Genomic DNA, 17810 nt, shown 5'->3' with positions numbered 1-17810 from the left:
GACTGAGCATATCTAGGTATGACTTTCAACAAAGGATACAAAGAAAATTAGATAACAGAAGTTAGAAAGTATTTTAAAATCACATCCCTTGCTCTGAATTATGAAAGAAAATGTTGGGGTTTCCTGTCCCTTTAATTAGTAGTCAGTGTAAAACTTTATTGAAAAAGTGCAAAAAAAAATATTCTCTACTGTAGGTTATACATGATGGAATTTGTGTAATTTAGGAATGTATGTACTAGAAAATAAATAAATATACACACCCACACATTCACACAGCATACACATATATACATTCACACACTACACAGCATACACATATATACACACACATTCACACACACTACAAAACATACTCATATGCTCACACACTACACAGCATACACATATTCAAAAACACTACACAGCATACACATATTCAAAAACACTACACTGCATAAACATTCACACACATTCACACACACATTCATACACACATTACACAGCATACACATATATACACACACATTCACACACTACATAGCATACACACACATATGCACACACATTCACACACTACACAGCCTACACATATACACACACACACACACTACACAGCATACACATATACACACATTCACACACTACACAGCATATACACACACATTCACACACTACATTGCATACACATACACACACAGCATACACATATACAGGTAGGCACACACGTTCACACACACACACTACATATACATGTATGCACACAGCATACACATATACATGTACACACACTACACAACATATTCACACACATAGATACAGATAAACACAGATAAGTACACACTAATACATAAACACAGATGTGCAGAAGCACACAGACACACAAACAGAGGTGCACACACCTATACATAGGCACACATAAAAATAAGACACACAAACAAAGCCACACATTACAGACACACAAATATAGACACACATACACTGACTGTTGGGAAAACAATAAAAACTTTATGAAAAGCTTGAGTGAGAAACAATATAAGGAATAAATCATAAGCAGTACAGTCGCCTAATCCAATTTAGTGACCCCAGGAGCATCACTACTTAAATATACATTAGCAACCCACTGAACTGCATGTAATGAGAATGAGATTGCAGTTTTATGGCTGCTGGACCCACCATAAGGGGGTTAATGTAGGTCACTGCCCTTATAGCATAACATACAGGTTTTCCATTCCTAACAATGTGCTGCACTGACTTGAAGAGCTCCCAGTCTCACTCAGTGTGAACTAGTTGTGCTCTGCCTTCTGTATAACAAAACTAATGAGTGCTGGCATATGCACCTTACTATCTTTGCATGGGAGACTTGATATTGAGCATATGTGTCCCAAGTGTGTATCAAATTATCAAACCACTGATTATTTAAGGTAGGCTAAGGCAGTGGCAAACATGATTTTAGCAGCTGCATGATTCAGTAACCACTACACTTGTCAGTGAAGTGAAATGCAAAGTCTGTGCAGCAAAAAATATGCAACTAGATTTTTTAGTCCATGGCCCTACGGTGCACTGCAGATGAGATTTTACTAATCCCTATCATAAATCTCCCCAACAGATCACTCTGTACAAAAATCTATGTTATTTCAGCAGACACTCTGCCGGGCTGCCCCCTAATAAATCAGACCATGAGGAGGAGTTGACACACAATGATTGCGCATCGCAGTGAGTAACTTAATGTCAACAGATGGGTCTTAGCCTCAGCCTGTATCCCCTTACAGAAGCCTGCACATACCGCTCTTGACACTCAGGCTGTTTGTTTGATGTACATGTTTTTTACCTATGGTGCCGGCTCAGACACGCGCCCCCACAGCCTCTTAGTTTCATCAATGAAGGGAGGGGGCAGCACAGGACTATTACAAATTTCAATCTACATAGAAAGATAACACACAGTTATTATTAAATCCGGTACTAGGAGTGTGATTGTAATACAATCACATTGCTAACACCGGATTTAATATTAAATGAACCGCAAAACAAGTTATGCAGTTTTTTTTAAAAACTTATTTAAATAATGTTATGGCATGGTGCGTGCTATACAGTCACTCTGTGTCAGATTTACCCACCTCCTGGACTAGAGACCTAGATCACTGGCTGGCGTCCTCACTTCAGAGACACTTTGCCACAGCACACTGACACTGACAACAAGACTCCAGAGTCCAGACTTCAAGTCCTGACTGTCCTCAAGACCGTTGTTCTCCGCATGCCTCGCTGCCTGCACTGAGTCAGGCCAGTTTACACAGCACATGTAGTCACGTGACGTGCGCCAATAACTGCACTGCACTGACTGACTGTGCCGGTGTTCTGTTAGACTGTTAAGGGACCGAATTGGGAGCGTGTAATTGCGGTCACGTGATGACCATTTGGTGGAGGGCACAATAAATAATTTTAAATAAATCAATCAATAATACTGCAGCCCGGGGCTGGCGGGGGGGGCAAACGGGAGGGCAAGCCATTTTCTAGGGGGGGAGCAAATGCCCCCCCTTGCCCCCCTGTAGCGACGCCACTGCTCCTGTCAGCTGTTTGTCTCCTCGCTGACGCTGGCGATGTATTTTCCTCTTATAATTCGTTTAGCGTGCACACTAATCCCTCTCACATATGTTAATTGTTAAATAGGAATGTGTGGAATGCGATTATGTCATTCAGCAACATGCGCAGTCAGAGGGAGCAGATTCTGACTTGGAAGCTGTAGTGTCGGAATTTGCTGCTCAAACAAATGCGCACATGCGCTGTTAGATCGCTCATTGCTTGTTGTCACGGTCAGGAGGAAAAAGACAACAATTACAGCGTGTCCTGTGTGTAGCCAGGATATATGTCCACCTTAAAGAAAAACGCTAGAAGGAGACTCAAGGAGTAGACAAAGTTGTTTGATGTGACACGATAGTGAATATATACTGTATGTATATATATATATATAAATATATATATATATATATATATATATATATATATACACACACACACACACACAGGACACGCTGTAATTGTTGCCTTTTTCCTCCTGACCATGACAACAATCAATGAGTGATCTAACAGCGCATGCGCGCATTTGTTTGAGCAGCAAATTCCAACACTACAGCTTCCAAGTCAGAATCTGCTCCCTCTGACTGCGCATGTTGCTGAATGACATAATCGCATTCCACACATTGCTATTTAACATATGTGGAGGGTGATTACGTCATACAGAGCATGCGCAGTAAGAGGTAGCAGATTCTGATAGAACACCGTGAGGCAGTTCCAGGAGGAAGATTAAAGTGTGTATATCACCAGCCTCTGAGACCACCTTGGGATCTTAACATACATTGGACATACACGCAGGAAGTAAGGTACCTTACAAATATTATAACGTCTTTTATTAGGAAACAACGGTAACACAGGACTGTTTTAATTGCATACAAGGGAGATGTCCCTGGATTTTTACCAATGCCACTTGGGCATTATATTCCTTTTATACCATATGGGCATTTTGTGTTTAGGTTAACAGCCATACTAATAAATATTTTAATTCTAATAAATATTTTATATATATATATATATATATATATATATATATATATATATATATATATATATATATATATATATATATATATATATATATATATATATATATATAGGTACATTATTGCCAGAGAGCTCAACATTTGTTTCTAGAAGGAAAAAATATATAACTATGTTTTCTTGTTCTTAAAGGGAAAGTAAACCCCTTAAGATTTACATATAAAGGTCTTGATTATGAGTGGAGCGCAAAATTGCGCTTTTGCGAGCGCAATAGTTGCACTCCACTCAGTAATGCCAGCGCACGCAAATGTGCGCTGGTATTACAAGTTAGGTGCAATGTGAACGCGATCTCGCATTAACATTGTCTGGAAGCCTTGCGTTTATGAGAGAGCGCTTTTATAGGCTCCAATGGGAGCCTTGTTCTCATGCCGTGAGACACGGCAAAGAACCTAGCACAACGCACAGTGTTGGGCAGCAAATTAAAAAAATATATGTATATGAATATATACTTATATATGTATGTGTGTATATGTGTTTATACACATATTAACACATAAATATATTATGTATATAAGCATATACCCTTTAACCCCTTATAAGTGCTTTGTGCAGTTTTTAAAAAAATAAATAAACATGCTACTATTTTTTAATTACAGAAAGGAACTGTCCACTTTATTTGGGGGCAATTGGGACACATTTTTTTAAATAACCAAAGGTCTGACCTCTGGTCGGTTGTGCTAAGCGCAAAGTGCTTACTCAAGCTTGCGGGAGCATTAACCAGCCACATGTAATGTCTGGTTATTTAAGGGGCGCCCGTAAACGGGCAAATTTAAATTAGCGATCCATTTGTAATCTAGACTAAAATGTTTAGTTATTCATAGTAAAACAAATTTGCAATATATTGTCTGACTCTTGCAGCTGGAAATACACACTACAGACTTCTCAAGGCTAGCCCTGCCGCATATATTTTCTTAATTGCCTTTAACAGATAACAACTGCAAACCCAATTAACTTTATACATAATGACCATAGCTAGCTTTATTGTCTGCAGCCTCGAGCCTAGATTAGCTCCATCAATCTATCCATGCCATTCTAATATCCTGTGCTTGGTCCGCCCATTTCAAAAGGATTTTTTTTGGTGAACTAATGGTTTTGACTGTTCTCCAATCAGCGCCCTAGCCGTACAGACCTTTCTTTGTAGCTAGAGCACTGATTGGAGAACAGTTCAAACTGTTAGTTCACCAAAAAAAAACAGAATTTATGCTTACCTGATAAATTACTTTCTCCAACGGTGTGTCCGGTCCACGGCGTCATCCATTACTTGTGGGATATTCTCCTCCCCTACAGGGAAAGGCAAGGAGAGCACACAGCAGAGCTGTCCATATAGCTCCCCCTCTAGCTCCGCCCCCCAGTCATTCGACCGACGGTTAGGAGAAAAAGGAGAAACTATAGGGTGCCGTGGTGACTGTAGTGTATAAAGACAAAAAAATTTTCAACCTGATTAGGAAAACCAGGGCGGGCCGTGGACCGGACACACCGTTGGAGAAAGTAATTTATCAGGTAAGCATAAATTCTGTTTTCTCCAACATTGGTGTGTCCGGTCCACGGCGTCATCCATTACTTGTGGGAACCAATACCAAAGCTTTAGGACACGGATGAAGGGAGGGAGCAAATCAGGTTACCTAAATGGAAGGCACCACGGCTTGCAAAACCTTTCTCCCAAAAATAGCCTCCGAAGAAGCATAAGTATCAAATTTGTAGAATTTGGCAAAAGTGTGCAGAGAATACCAAGTCGCTGCCTTACATATCTGATCAACAGAAGCCTCGTTCTTGTAGGCCCATGTGGAAGCCACAGCCCTAGTAGAGTGAGCTGTGATTCGGTCAGGAGGCTGTCGTCCAGCAGTCTCATAGGCCAATCGGATAATGCTTTTTAGCCAGAAAGAGAGAGAGGTAGCAGTAGCTTTTTGATCTCTCCTCTTACCAGAGTAAACGACAAACAAAGATGAGGTTTGTCTAAAATCTTTTGTTGCTTCTAAATAGAACTTTAAAGCACGAACAACATCTAAATTGTGTAATAAACGTTCCTTCTTTGAAACTGGTTTCGGACACAGAGAAGGAACAACTATTTCCTGGTTAATATTCTTGTTGGAAACAACTTTTGGAAGAAAACCAGGCTTAGTACGCAAAACAACCTTATCTGAATGGAAAACCAGATAGGGTGGATTACACTGCAAAGCAGATAATTCAGAAACTCTTCTAGCAGAAGAAATAGCACCCAAAAACAGTACTTTCCAAGATAATAACTTAATATTTATGGAATGTAAAGGTTCAAACGGAACCCCTTGAAGAACTGAAAGAACTAAATTTAGACTCCAAGGAGGAGTCATGGTTCTGTAAACAGGCTTGATTCTAACCAAAGCCTGAACAAAAGCTTGTACATCTGGCACAGCTGCCAGTCGTTTGTGTAACAAGACAGATAAAGCAGAAATCTGTCCCTTTAGAGAACTAGCGGACAACCCTTTATCCAAACCTTCTTGGAGAAAGGAGAGAATCCTTGGAATTTTTATTTTACTCCAGGAGAATCCCTTGGATTCACACCAACAGATATATTTACGCCATATTTTATGGTAAATCTTTCTAGTCACAGATTTTCTGGCTTGGACCAGAGTATCTGTCACAGAATTCGAAAACCCACGTTTGGATAAAATCAAGCGTTCAATTTCCAAGCAGTCAGCTGCAGAGAAACTAGATTTGGATGTTCGAATGGACCTTGTACTAGAAGATCCTGTCTCAAAGGTAGCTTCCATGGTGGAGCCGATGACATATTCACCAGGTCTGCATACCAAGTCCTGCGTGGCCACGCAGGAGCTATCAGAATCACAGAGGCCTTTTCCTGTTTGATCCTGGCTATGAGCCTGGGAAGGAGAGGAAACGGTGGAAACACATACGCTAGGTTGAACGACCAAGGCGCCACTAATGCATCCACTAGAATCGCCTTGGGATCCCTGGATCTGGACCCGTAACAAGGAATCTTGAAGTTCTGACGGGACGCCATTAGATCCATGTCTGGAATGCCCCATAATTGGGTTAACTGAGCAAAGACCTCCGGGTGGAGTTCCCACTCCCCCGGATGGAAAGTCTGACGACTCAAATAGTCCGCCTCCCAGTTGTCTACTCCTGGGATGTGAATAGCAGATAGATGGCAGGAGTGATTCTCTGCCCATTGGATGATCTTGGTTACTTCCTTCATCGCTAGGGAACTCTTTGTTCCCCCCTGATGATTGATGTACGCAACAGTCGTTATGTTGTCCGACTGAAATCTTATGAACCTGGCTTTCGCTAGCTGAGGTCAAGCCAGGAGCGCATTGAATATTGCTCTTAGTTCCAAAATGTTTATCGGGAGAAGCGACTCTTCCCGAGACCATAGGCCCTGAGCTTTCAGGGAGTCCCAGACCGCGCCCCACCCCAAGAGGCTGGCGTCGGTCGTGACAATGACCCACTCCGGTCTGCGGAAACTCATTCCCTGAGACAGGTGATCCTGGGTCAACCACCAGAGAAGTGAGTCCCTGGTTACCTGGTCTACTTGAATTTGGGGAGACAAGTCTGTATAGTCCCCATTCCACTGATTGAGCATGCACAGCTGTAATGGTCTTAGATGAATTTGAGCAAAAGGAACCACGTCCATTGCTGCGACCATTAGTCCTATTACTTCCATGCACCGAGCTATGGAGGGTTAAGGAATAGAATGAAGAACTTGACAAGCGTTTAGAAGCTTTAACTTTCTGACTTCTGTGAGGAAGATCTTCATTTCCATAGAATCTATTATTGTTCCCAGAAACAGAACCCTTGTGGACGGTGACAGTGAACTCTTTTCTATGTTCACCTTCCACCCGTGAGATCTGAGAAAAGCCAACACAATGTCTGTGTGGGCCCTCGCTTTGGAAAGAAATGACGCTTGGATTAGGATGTCGTCTAGATAAGGTGCTACAGCGATGCCCCTCGGCCTTAGGACCGCTAGAAGGGACCCTAGCACCTTTGAGAAAATTCTGGGAGCGGTGGCTAAACCGAATGGAAGAGCCACGTGAAGGATGGAACTCTGAGGAAATTGTTTAATATCTTTAAATCCAGGATTGGCCTGAAAGTTCCCTCTTTTTTGGGAACCACAAACAGGTTTGAGTAAAAACCTAGACCTTGTTCCCCGGAGGGGACTGGGTTTATCACTCCCATCTTTGATAGGTCTCTTACACAATGTAAGAATGCCTGTTTCTTTATCTGGTCTGAAGATAAGTGAGACAGGTGGAATCTTCCCTTTGGAGGAAGTCCCTTGAACTCTAGCAGGTATCCCTTGGAGACTATTTCTAGTACCCAGGGATCCGGAACATCTCTTGCCCAAGCCTGAGCGAAGAGAGATAGTCTGCCCCCTACCAGATCCGGTCCCGGATCGGGGGCTACCCCTTCATGCTGTCTTGGTAGCAGCAGCAGGTTTCTTGGTCTGTTTACCCTTGTTCCAGCCTTGCATGGGCTTCCAAGCGGGTTTGGGCTGGGCCGCGTTACCTTCTTGTCTAGCGGCAGTGGAGTTATTAGCCGGTCCGTTCCTGAAATTGTGAAAGGAACGAAAATTAGACTTGTTCTTAGCCTTAAAAGGCCTATCCTGTGGGAGGGCATGGCCCTTACCCCCAGTGATGTCTGAAATAATTTCCTTCAATTCCGGCCCAAAAAGGGTCTTACCCTTGAAAGGAATATTAAGTAACTTAGTCTTGGACGACACATCTGCCGACCAGGATTTTAGCCAAAGCGCCCTCCGCGCTACTATAGCAAAACCTGAGTTTTTCGCCGCCAATTTCGTTATTTGAAAAGCGGCATCCAATATAAAGGAATTAGCTAACTTTAATGCGTGAATTCTGTCCATGACTTCTTCATAGGAAGTCTCTTTCTGGAGCGACCTTTCTAGTTCCTCGAACCAAAAGGACGCCGCTGAAGTGACAGTAATAACACACACGTAGCTGGTTGAAGGATGAACCCTTGTTGAACAAAAATCTTTTTTAAGCAATCCTTCCAATTTTTATCCATAGGATCTTTGAAAGCGCAGCTGTCCTCTATAGGAATAGTTGTGCGCTTCGCTAGTGTTGAAACAGCTCCCTCAAACTTTGGGACCGTCTGCCATGCATCCCTTCTAGGGTCTACTATGGGAAACATTTTCTTAAATATAGGAGGTGGGGCAAAGGGTACACCTGGCTTCTCCCACTCCTTATCCACTATGCTCGCTACCCTCTTGGGTATTGGAAAGCGTCTTCGTGCACTGGGACCTCTAAAAATTTGTCCAATTTGCACAACTTCTCTGGTACTACTACAGAATCACAGTCATCCAGAGTAGCTAATACCTCCTTAAGCAAAGCGCGGAGATGTTCTAGCTTAAATTTAAATGCTACTATATCAGGTTCTGCCTGTTGAGAAATTTTTCCTGAGTCTGAAATTTCACCCTCAGACAGCCCTTCCCTCACAGCCAATTCCGATTGATGTGAGGGTAAAATAGATAAGGCATCGTCAGCGTCTGATTGTTCATCCTTTTTTTTATCTGTATTTAAAACTGAACAATCACGCTTTCTCTGAAATGCTGGCAGTTTGGATAAAAGATTTGCTATAGAATTATCCACTACTGCTGTTAATTGTTGCATAGAAATAAGCACTGGCGCGCTAGGTGTCGCCTGCGCGGGCAAAGCTGGTGTAGACACAGAAGGAGAGGATGTAGAATTATCCTTACTACCTTCATTAGATAAATTATCTTGGGCAACATTATGAAATGTAACAGAGCTGTCCTTATTTTGTTTGGACGCTATGGCACACTTATCACAAACACTCAAAGGGGGAACACATTTGTCTCTACACACACAGAACATAGGTTATCTGATGGCATAGACATGTTAAACAGATTTAGGCAGGCAAACAATGCAATAAAAACGATTTTAAACAAAAACGTTACTGTCTCTTTAAATAATAACATTACACACTTTATTTCTGAATGTTCAAAAAACTATGAAGGCAATATCCGATTTTTATGAAATTTGGACCCCAGTGTCTTAATGCTTAGAAAGTATTGCACAGCAAATATGGAGACTCTAGCTCTTAAAACAAGCAAACCAGAGCTAATTGTTGGATTTAACCGTTTTTATACACTACAATCCCTGCTACAGTATTGCTGCAGCATTTTACCTTCCTTAGGGGTCAATCATCCACAGAAATAAGCCTTCTGGAGTCACTTTCTGAGCCACAGGACCCTCTCACATGAAAACTGCATGCACTGCCTTGAAATCAACTGCACAGCTGAAGCACCAAAATGAGGCTTCCTCCCTCAGCACACTAGAGTGAAGGGGCCTTCCTGACTAGATTTAGGTGTCTAAAACATGCCAGATCAATAAAAAACGTTCCCAAGTGTATATGAGCTTATAAAACAGTTCAAATGCCATGATATTGTAATAAAAACCAATCGATTTTGCCCCTAACAGTGTCTACCAGCATAAAAATCAAAAAGGGGAAGCCTGTTATCTTTTTTGCTGAGGTGAAAGAAAAATGGCTTACCATTTTCCCTGAGGGGAAAAATGACTGTCATCTAGCATTAGCCTGTGTTGTTAGAAGGAGACTAGTCATACCTGAAGCAGATGAGTCTGCAAACTGTTACCCCCAACTGAAGTTATCTTGTTTCAACAGTCCTGCATGGTAACAGCAATGGATTCTAGTTACTTGTGCTAAAATCATATTCCTCTTAACAGAAATCTTCATCACTTTTCTGTTGTAGAGTAAATAGTACAAGCCAGCACTATTTTAAAATAACAAACTCTTGATAGAAGATATAAAAAACTACAACTAACACCACAAACTCCTCACCATCCCCGAGGAGATGCTACTTGTTCAGAGCGGCAAGGAGAATGACTGGGGGGCGGAGCTAGAGGGGGAGCTATATGGACAGCTCTGCTGTGTGCTCTCCTTGCCTTTCCCTGTAGGGGAGGAGAATATCCCACAAGTAATGGATGACGCCGTGGACCGGACACACCAATGTTGGAGAAATCCTTTTTAAGTGGCCGACCAGAGCACAGGATATTAGAATGGCATAGCTAGATTAAAAAAGTAAGTTACAGCGCATCTTCATTAAAAGTGATCTATTAAAGTACCTCTAAAATATTTCATAAATTCCCGACCGGATTTTAAAACATCTAAAGTTTACCATTACTTTAAGACTTGACTGATATGTTAATATATAGCAAAACAACAGAAATGTCTTGTAATTACAAGGTGATCACTGTCCCTTAAACAAGACTTACATGCTCATATAAATGTCTTGGTTAGACGGTTTAATTTGCTATTGATAAACTCGCCTATACTGAACCATTGAAAAAAAGTGCAATCAATTCTCAGTTTATATACGGTTAGATACCTAAACACTTGTTACTTATCAATAAATCAAATGAAGTGTTCAAACAATCAGATGGTATTGAAACGTTGGTTGAAAGAGAAGAGACATATCATAGGGTAAACATATATAAACAACAGGGCTCAAAATTTCTACTAGTCCACTAGCCATTGGCGAGTGAAAATTTAACAGTGGCAAGTGAAAGTTAGAGAGTGAATGTTGGGCTACCTGCTACAAATATTATCTAAAGGCAGGGTTCAAGTCCTACAAAAAAAGTGTGGGAACTTACTAAGACTTCCACCCTCCCTCACAATTAATATTGTTTTATATATACAAACACACACTGTATTTATATGTATATAATCTATACACTTTGGTTAATGAAAGCAAATTAAATCCAATGAAGGGTTGAATGATTGCCTTTGGGCCTGAGAATCCTCCTTTGTCACAAAGTCTCACCCATTTAAGGTACAATATTCCTATTTCTGCTGAGGGGAGCTACATAACCCCAGAGCAAGCCACACAGAAATTTAAGCACTGTGTGTTAAACACAGTGCGGGGTGATGATACAGCAGGACCGCTAATAGTCTTACATTTAGTGTATTGTAGAAAGTGTTACTGCCCATTACTAGAGGATCTTACTATACCTCTTACAAGACTGTGCTCCAGCTCCTCCCACCAGACGCAGCAGTGTTTACTGAAGCGTTTCTGCACTCTGTCCAGAGGGAACTTAGTTCCTCCTGCAAAAATAGTGCAGTAACTCTGTTCCCATGCATTCCCACTCGACTTGACCCCTGTCTAAAGGGATATTATATCCATTAAAGGGCAAAGATATAATATTCCTCTAGGGCTATAGGGACCCCAATAGTGCTTTAGATTGTTACTTCTGAGAGGGTAAACAGGGGCAGAGAGAGAATGAAGAGAAAAAAGTGAGAGTGGAGAAAAAAAAGAAATAATGAAGAGATATGAGAGAGGATAGAGAAAGAGTTAAAAGAATATATATGGAAGGGAGGAGGGGGGGGGTAAAGAAAGATTGGCAAAAGGAGGCAGTGGCGAAAGATAGATGAAAGATGATAATTATAAAACAATTTTTCCAGGTCTGCTATGACCTCACATTAATGTCAACACTCTCTAAGTTCAACAACATTTTTCTGTCCGGCTGTTGTCTTACCCAGTTGATGTTGTCTTACCCTACTTGATGTTGCTAACTGCTATACACTTATTTTTGTTAATTTATTACTGTATGTGGCATTATTTAATTTATGGTATAAAACATAAACAATATTAAAAAATGACTTCACATTAAGGTGTTTCACATTGGCTTAACATATGCAAAGGGGGTGGTAGTGGGTGGGATCAAAAGTGGCGAGTAACATTTTGGGCTGGCTAGTAGCTTAGGGCTTGAAAGTTTGAGCCCCGTAAAACAGTATATTTTATTTCTCCTCACTCTTTTAGACTTTTATGATACATGCAAGTATAGAAACACATTATCACAATATGTGCTTCGATTATAATATACACAAGACCCCTAGGAGTGTCCTGAGATACTAAACTTTGAATCAAGGATTCAACCTCTAGAAGTCAACGTCAACAAGAGCATGTTCCCAAGCCTTTACGGTGCATATCCATGCTGAAGGATTCATTGTGGCCAATTCCAGTAGTAATTAATTGGCATAAGTGTGCAATGCCGTCAGTTTTGTTGCTTTCAACAGTCTTGTCAATTGGTCATTTACCCAGAGATCCGGGTAGACTTGCTCTACTGGCACAATATTGTCCCACAACTGTAAGACTATATCAAACATGTGTTGTGGGGTTCTCTGAACATCCACAGACTAATTAGTTGTGATCTATGGTACAAGGGAAAGTTAGACATACATTACATGGAGGTGGGTTTGCCCATAAATGTGCCAAATGACAATATTTGTCACACTTTCGATTGTGTCCATTTTCTGACTTGAAAAGATGTCACACACGTTGGTGTTGAGGTCTGCTGGTAGGTGATTAAGCTGGGATGGATATAGTAATGAGGTTCTGCACACAAGACCACCTAAGCCTGATACAGGTCTTTAAGTAAAATACCATTATGCATAGTTTTGTATTTATAATATATATAAAAACCAGCTATATAAGCTGCCAATCACTTTTGAGTCAAACTAATTCTAACATTATTCTAACAATTATTAAAAATACATTTGGCAAAGAAGTGCTAACCCACATCCCTCTCCAAACAGCCTTACAGATGTGAATTGTAACTTTAATCTGCTTTGCTGTCTTCTCATAATTTTCCCCTAGTTTATGTATACAAAACCTAAATGTAGACAAAATCATTTTTATATGTACTGGGTAATTACTTATAATTCTATAGTGCGTCAGTATTCAGCTATAAACATACAAATATTCAAGATACACTTACTTTGATTAATCCTCAAATTTACATTTACCAAACATGATTATTGTCTGAAGAAGGGGATATGTCCCCAAAATGTCACATATTTAATAAAACAAGTGCATTTTGCATGTTTCAGAAATCCAGCAAGTGTGGTATTACCATGCCATATATAGATTAGATAGATAGATAGATAGATAGATAGATAGATAGATGAGAGATAGATAGATTTATTTTTTTTAACCTTATGACTCAATAAAGGATTTTTTTATACTTAGGCGATTGAATACCAAAGTTCCTAAGTGTTATATAAAATGACATATAAAAAAATTAAATACAAACAAATTGAGTCTAATAAAAAGTATAACTATAAATATTTGTAGTTATGCTGGTGAAGGGATTTTACTGGATTTGTGCTTACTTGTCTATAAATGTAATTATTTGTGTATGCTTGCTAGATTGCTGTATACAACGTTATTTTTGCTTGTTTAGATAGTTTTTTCCAGTGCGCAGTCCCCTTCAGTATTTTATTAAGCTATTAATAACCATAAAGTCTAGTAATATTTTATGACTTGCAAAAACAGTCATGCTGGGCTCATCAGAAATTTCATATCTGGTTTATAATGATGTCCCTGTGGGAGAAAATTGCACATGGTTTTAACCGTTCTGTTATACTGTTAACTATTGATCTGTATCTTTCTGAGTCTTATGTTGGGGGGTGGCAAAATGATATGAATTTTGTCTGAGGGAAATAAAGAAAAACATTTTAGCTTTTTCATTACCCCATGAAAAACCTTGTTTAGCCCAAAATGTGCCTTGTACAGGAGAACTTGCCTGCAGTATATCTGTCTGATCCTATCTAAAATAGATGGTTCAGTCTAAAGGTTTGTTGCATCCTCTCAATAATGGCAACCCCAGATGTATATTTTGTCCTTTTGTGGGTCATCATTTGCATAAATAATAACCTAGAAAATGTGTTAAACCAAGGAATGAACAAAGCCATTATAGAGTGTTCTATGGCTAGGCACCACTTTAGGAACAAGACAGGGGTGGAACTACCATTGGTGCAGTGGCCCCAGGGCCCAAAGCAGCCAATCCATACATAGGCGTGTGCAAAATGTGTACAATCCTAAAACAGGGGAGCCTTTTATTAGTGCAGGTTTGCAGATCCATTTTACTCAGCAGCATGTATATTATAACTATTTCTTACACTAAGTTAGTTTGGGGGCCTAAAACTTTTTTTTACCCCAGGGCCCTCCGTTGAGTAGGTCTGCTACTGGAACAAGAAACATTGCAATGGACAAGATTTCCACACCTGATTGCCTCAATACCGTTAGGGAGACTAATCCTAAAGGATAATAGTTTGAAAATGTTATGACAGAGAGGGGTAAATATAGCACGTTCTAGGGCTAGATACCTCTACAAGAGCAACCCCTTTGGCTCAAATGTACCTTTCATAGAGAAGAGTTTTTCATGCAGTATATCAGTCCAGCCCCAAAATATCAGACAATCTATTCTGAAAGAGAGAAACTGTAAACCCAGTCATTCAGTTTGACCTTCTGTTGTCAGTGCATCCATATCTCAATAAGCACACTGCGCAAGAAGAACTAGACCAATATGTGCGTTTTCCAAAGGAGAACCTCCCAGCAATATATCAGCCTGGTTCCATCTAAAAAAAATGGCTGTCCAACCCCTGAGGTTCCAGTAACCCCACCTATACATTGTTGCCTTCTATAGGCCTTGTCAATGAGGTGCAGTCATATATCTACACACCAAGGAAAATAGGGGCAAATCCGCAATGGTCAGTATCTGCATATATAAAGAAGAGAGAGAAGAGCTTAATAACAATCAAGAACCCATAAACCTGGGATTTGTCAAGCCTTCTCTTAAATGTGATTTTTGTTGATGTTATTTATCAAGCTGCTTTTTATGCTCATTCATCTTTAGAATAAATAATAGCTGGTTACTAAGGGTTATTATCTTTTCCTCTGCACCATATCTTAATGCAGGTACTCCTGGCGCCATCAGTTACGTGAATTTAAAAGCGAGTATCGGGTTGTGGCTCTTGATTTACGAGGATATGGAGAAACCGATACTCCTACGTCTAAGGACTGCTACAAACTGGACTGCATCATTGTGGATGTCAAGGAAATACTGGACACTCTGGGTATGTCTCATAGAAAGAAGTGCGCAAAACATGTAACTTACTGGAGCTTACTGAATTTAGTTGTTCTAAAGTTGTATTATCACACTTAATTATTGGCCACTTTTCTGTTTGTAACTGATGATCATTTTCCATCAAGTTTTGTACAAAAATAGACCAGTTACTAAAATGGCGAGCAGGGATTGTGAATTTGAGCTGAAACCCTCTCTATGAATTGAATAGAGTTGATATATTGTTAGGACAGCTATGGTATTCTCGGTACACTGCACTGAGATACCATATGACATCAAAGATCGATTCTTTATTACTGCTCAATTGATTTTGAGTCAGAGTATTTGTTAGATTTCCAGAAATGACATTAACAGTAAATCCTGTCTGCCTCATCCTTTTTTTATTTTTATAAATGCTACAGCACAGAGTCAATAAATAATTGCAATAAAGCACCAATACATCTAACTACTACTGCTTTGTGAATTAATCTCTGTTTGAACAGGAAAATAGATTGTTAAATGCATATGAAACAATTTGCGATTGTAGTATAACGTATTTAATTATATGTAGTTAAACACATTTGCATTATTTATTATACTCCTTTTTACAATAAACTCTAAAAAAATGTGAGCTTTCTAATTATGAAAATTAGAAGTGCACACTGTAGACTTTACAAGCCTAACTCTGCTACAAATCTGTTCCTAACTGGGCCTTGGCAGAGATATGGAATTGCAAAACAATATAAATTCTGCTGAGGAACTTACAGTGGCTAATTGTGTCTCCTCCAGGTTTACTTCTGCAAATAAGTCTGTGGGGGAGAGTTCGGCAATTGAAAACAATTGCAGCAAATAAGGTGTTAATGTATTAAGAAAGTATTCACACTTGATTAGTATGCAAACATTTTTTAAGAATGTACAAAAGTCTTGTAATCACAAGGTGTTTATGTCCCTGTAAACAGATACTATTATATGATTAAAGGGACAGTCTACTCCAGAATTGTTATTGTTTAAAAAGATAGACAATCCCTTTATTACCCATTCCCCAGTCTTGCATAAACAACACTGTAATATTATTTTACATTTTACCTCTGTGATTACCTTGTATCTAAGCCTCTGCAGACTGCCCCCTTATTTCAGATCTTTTGACTGACACGCATTTTAGCCAATCGGTGCTGACTCTTATTTAACTCCAGGGAATGAGCACAATATTATCTATATGACACACGTGAACTAACAGTGTCTGTGAAAAACAGTCAAAATGCACTGAGATAAGAGGCAGTTCAACAGCTTAGGAATTGGCATATGAGCCTACCTCGGTTTAGCTTTCCACAAAGAGTATCAAGAGGACAAAGTAAATTTGATGATAAAAGTGAATTTGAAAGTAGTTTAAAATGACATGCCCTATCTGAATCATGCAAGTTTAATTTTGACTAGACTGTCCCTTTAAACAAATAGTTATTGCTGCACACCGCCATTTTGCTCCAGATGAGGATACGGCCAGTGACTGGACCATATGTATGTATGCCTTCTCCTCATTAGCTCATCAACTGTATCCTCATCTTGAGTAGCACAGGAACACACCTTTGCCTATGTGTTTAACGTGTTAAAGTGACATTAAACTGATGGGTACAACTGCAGTAGAAGAGATAGTACTCACCTTGATACTGCTATTTCTCCTGTACCTGCTGCGTTATCTTATTTCCTCCCAGTATAAAGAGGCGGTAGCTTTACCCACATCCATTCAAAGGGACATAAACCCAACTTTTTTTTATGATTCAGACAGAGAATTCAATTTGAAAAAAGTTTCTAATTTATTTCTATTATCAAATTTGCTTTGCTCTCTTGTTATTCTTGGTTGAAGAGATATCTAGATAGCTTGCGTGCACATATCTAGAGCACTACGTGACAGGACATAGTGCTGCCATCTAGTGGTCTGGTTAATGTATAACATTGTTGCAAAATTGCTGCCATACCCTTTAAACATACAGTAAAAGGAAAAAAATGAGTAAAAATAAAAAGCTCTAATGAAATAAAGCATTTTATTTTTAAACTAGGCTGTCTCTTTATTGTATTGTTTATTGACCTACAGGATTTGTGTATATAGCGTGATGAATAGTTTGTATTGCATGTGAGTACCGCTGTAACAGGGAAATATCGCCCTCTCTTTATAGGCTACACCAAGTGCGTCCTCATTGGCCATGACTGGGGCGGAATGATTGCTTGGTTAATTGCTATTTGCTATCCAGAGATGGTAACCAAACTGATAGTCCTGAGCTTTCCCCACCCCACTGTGTTTACAGGTGAGTAGGGAAGTCACTTACTGTTTGCCAAGTGCCC

The 17810-nt window shown here is 39.8% G+C and overlaps 1 protein-coding gene across 1 annotated transcript in view; it reads left to right on the top strand.

Moving 5' to 3' along the window:
* The window catches only part of EPHX4 (epoxide hydrolase 4), an 88730-nt gene that overhangs the window by 15317 nt on the left and 55603 nt on the right, over window positions 1-17810 (top strand). The window contains exons 3-4 of the mRNA XM_053694008.1: window positions 15329-15486; window positions 17645-17773. Of these exons, the coding sequence (XP_053549983.1) occupies window positions 15329-15486; window positions 17645-17773 (287 nt within the window). The remainder of the gene's footprint in view (window positions 1-15328; window positions 15487-17644; window positions 17774-17810) is intronic.

The sequence above is a fragment of the Bombina bombina genome, chromosome 10 (genome assembly GCF_027579735.1).
Source record: "Bombina bombina isolate aBomBom1 chromosome 10, aBomBom1.pri, whole genome shotgun sequence".
NCBI classification, from domain to species: domain Eukaryota; kingdom Metazoa; phylum Chordata; class Amphibia; order Anura; family Bombinatoridae; genus Bombina; species Bombina bombina.
Note: the sequence above shows the minus strand (reverse complement) of the source record. Positions and strands in the feature narration are given on the sequence as shown.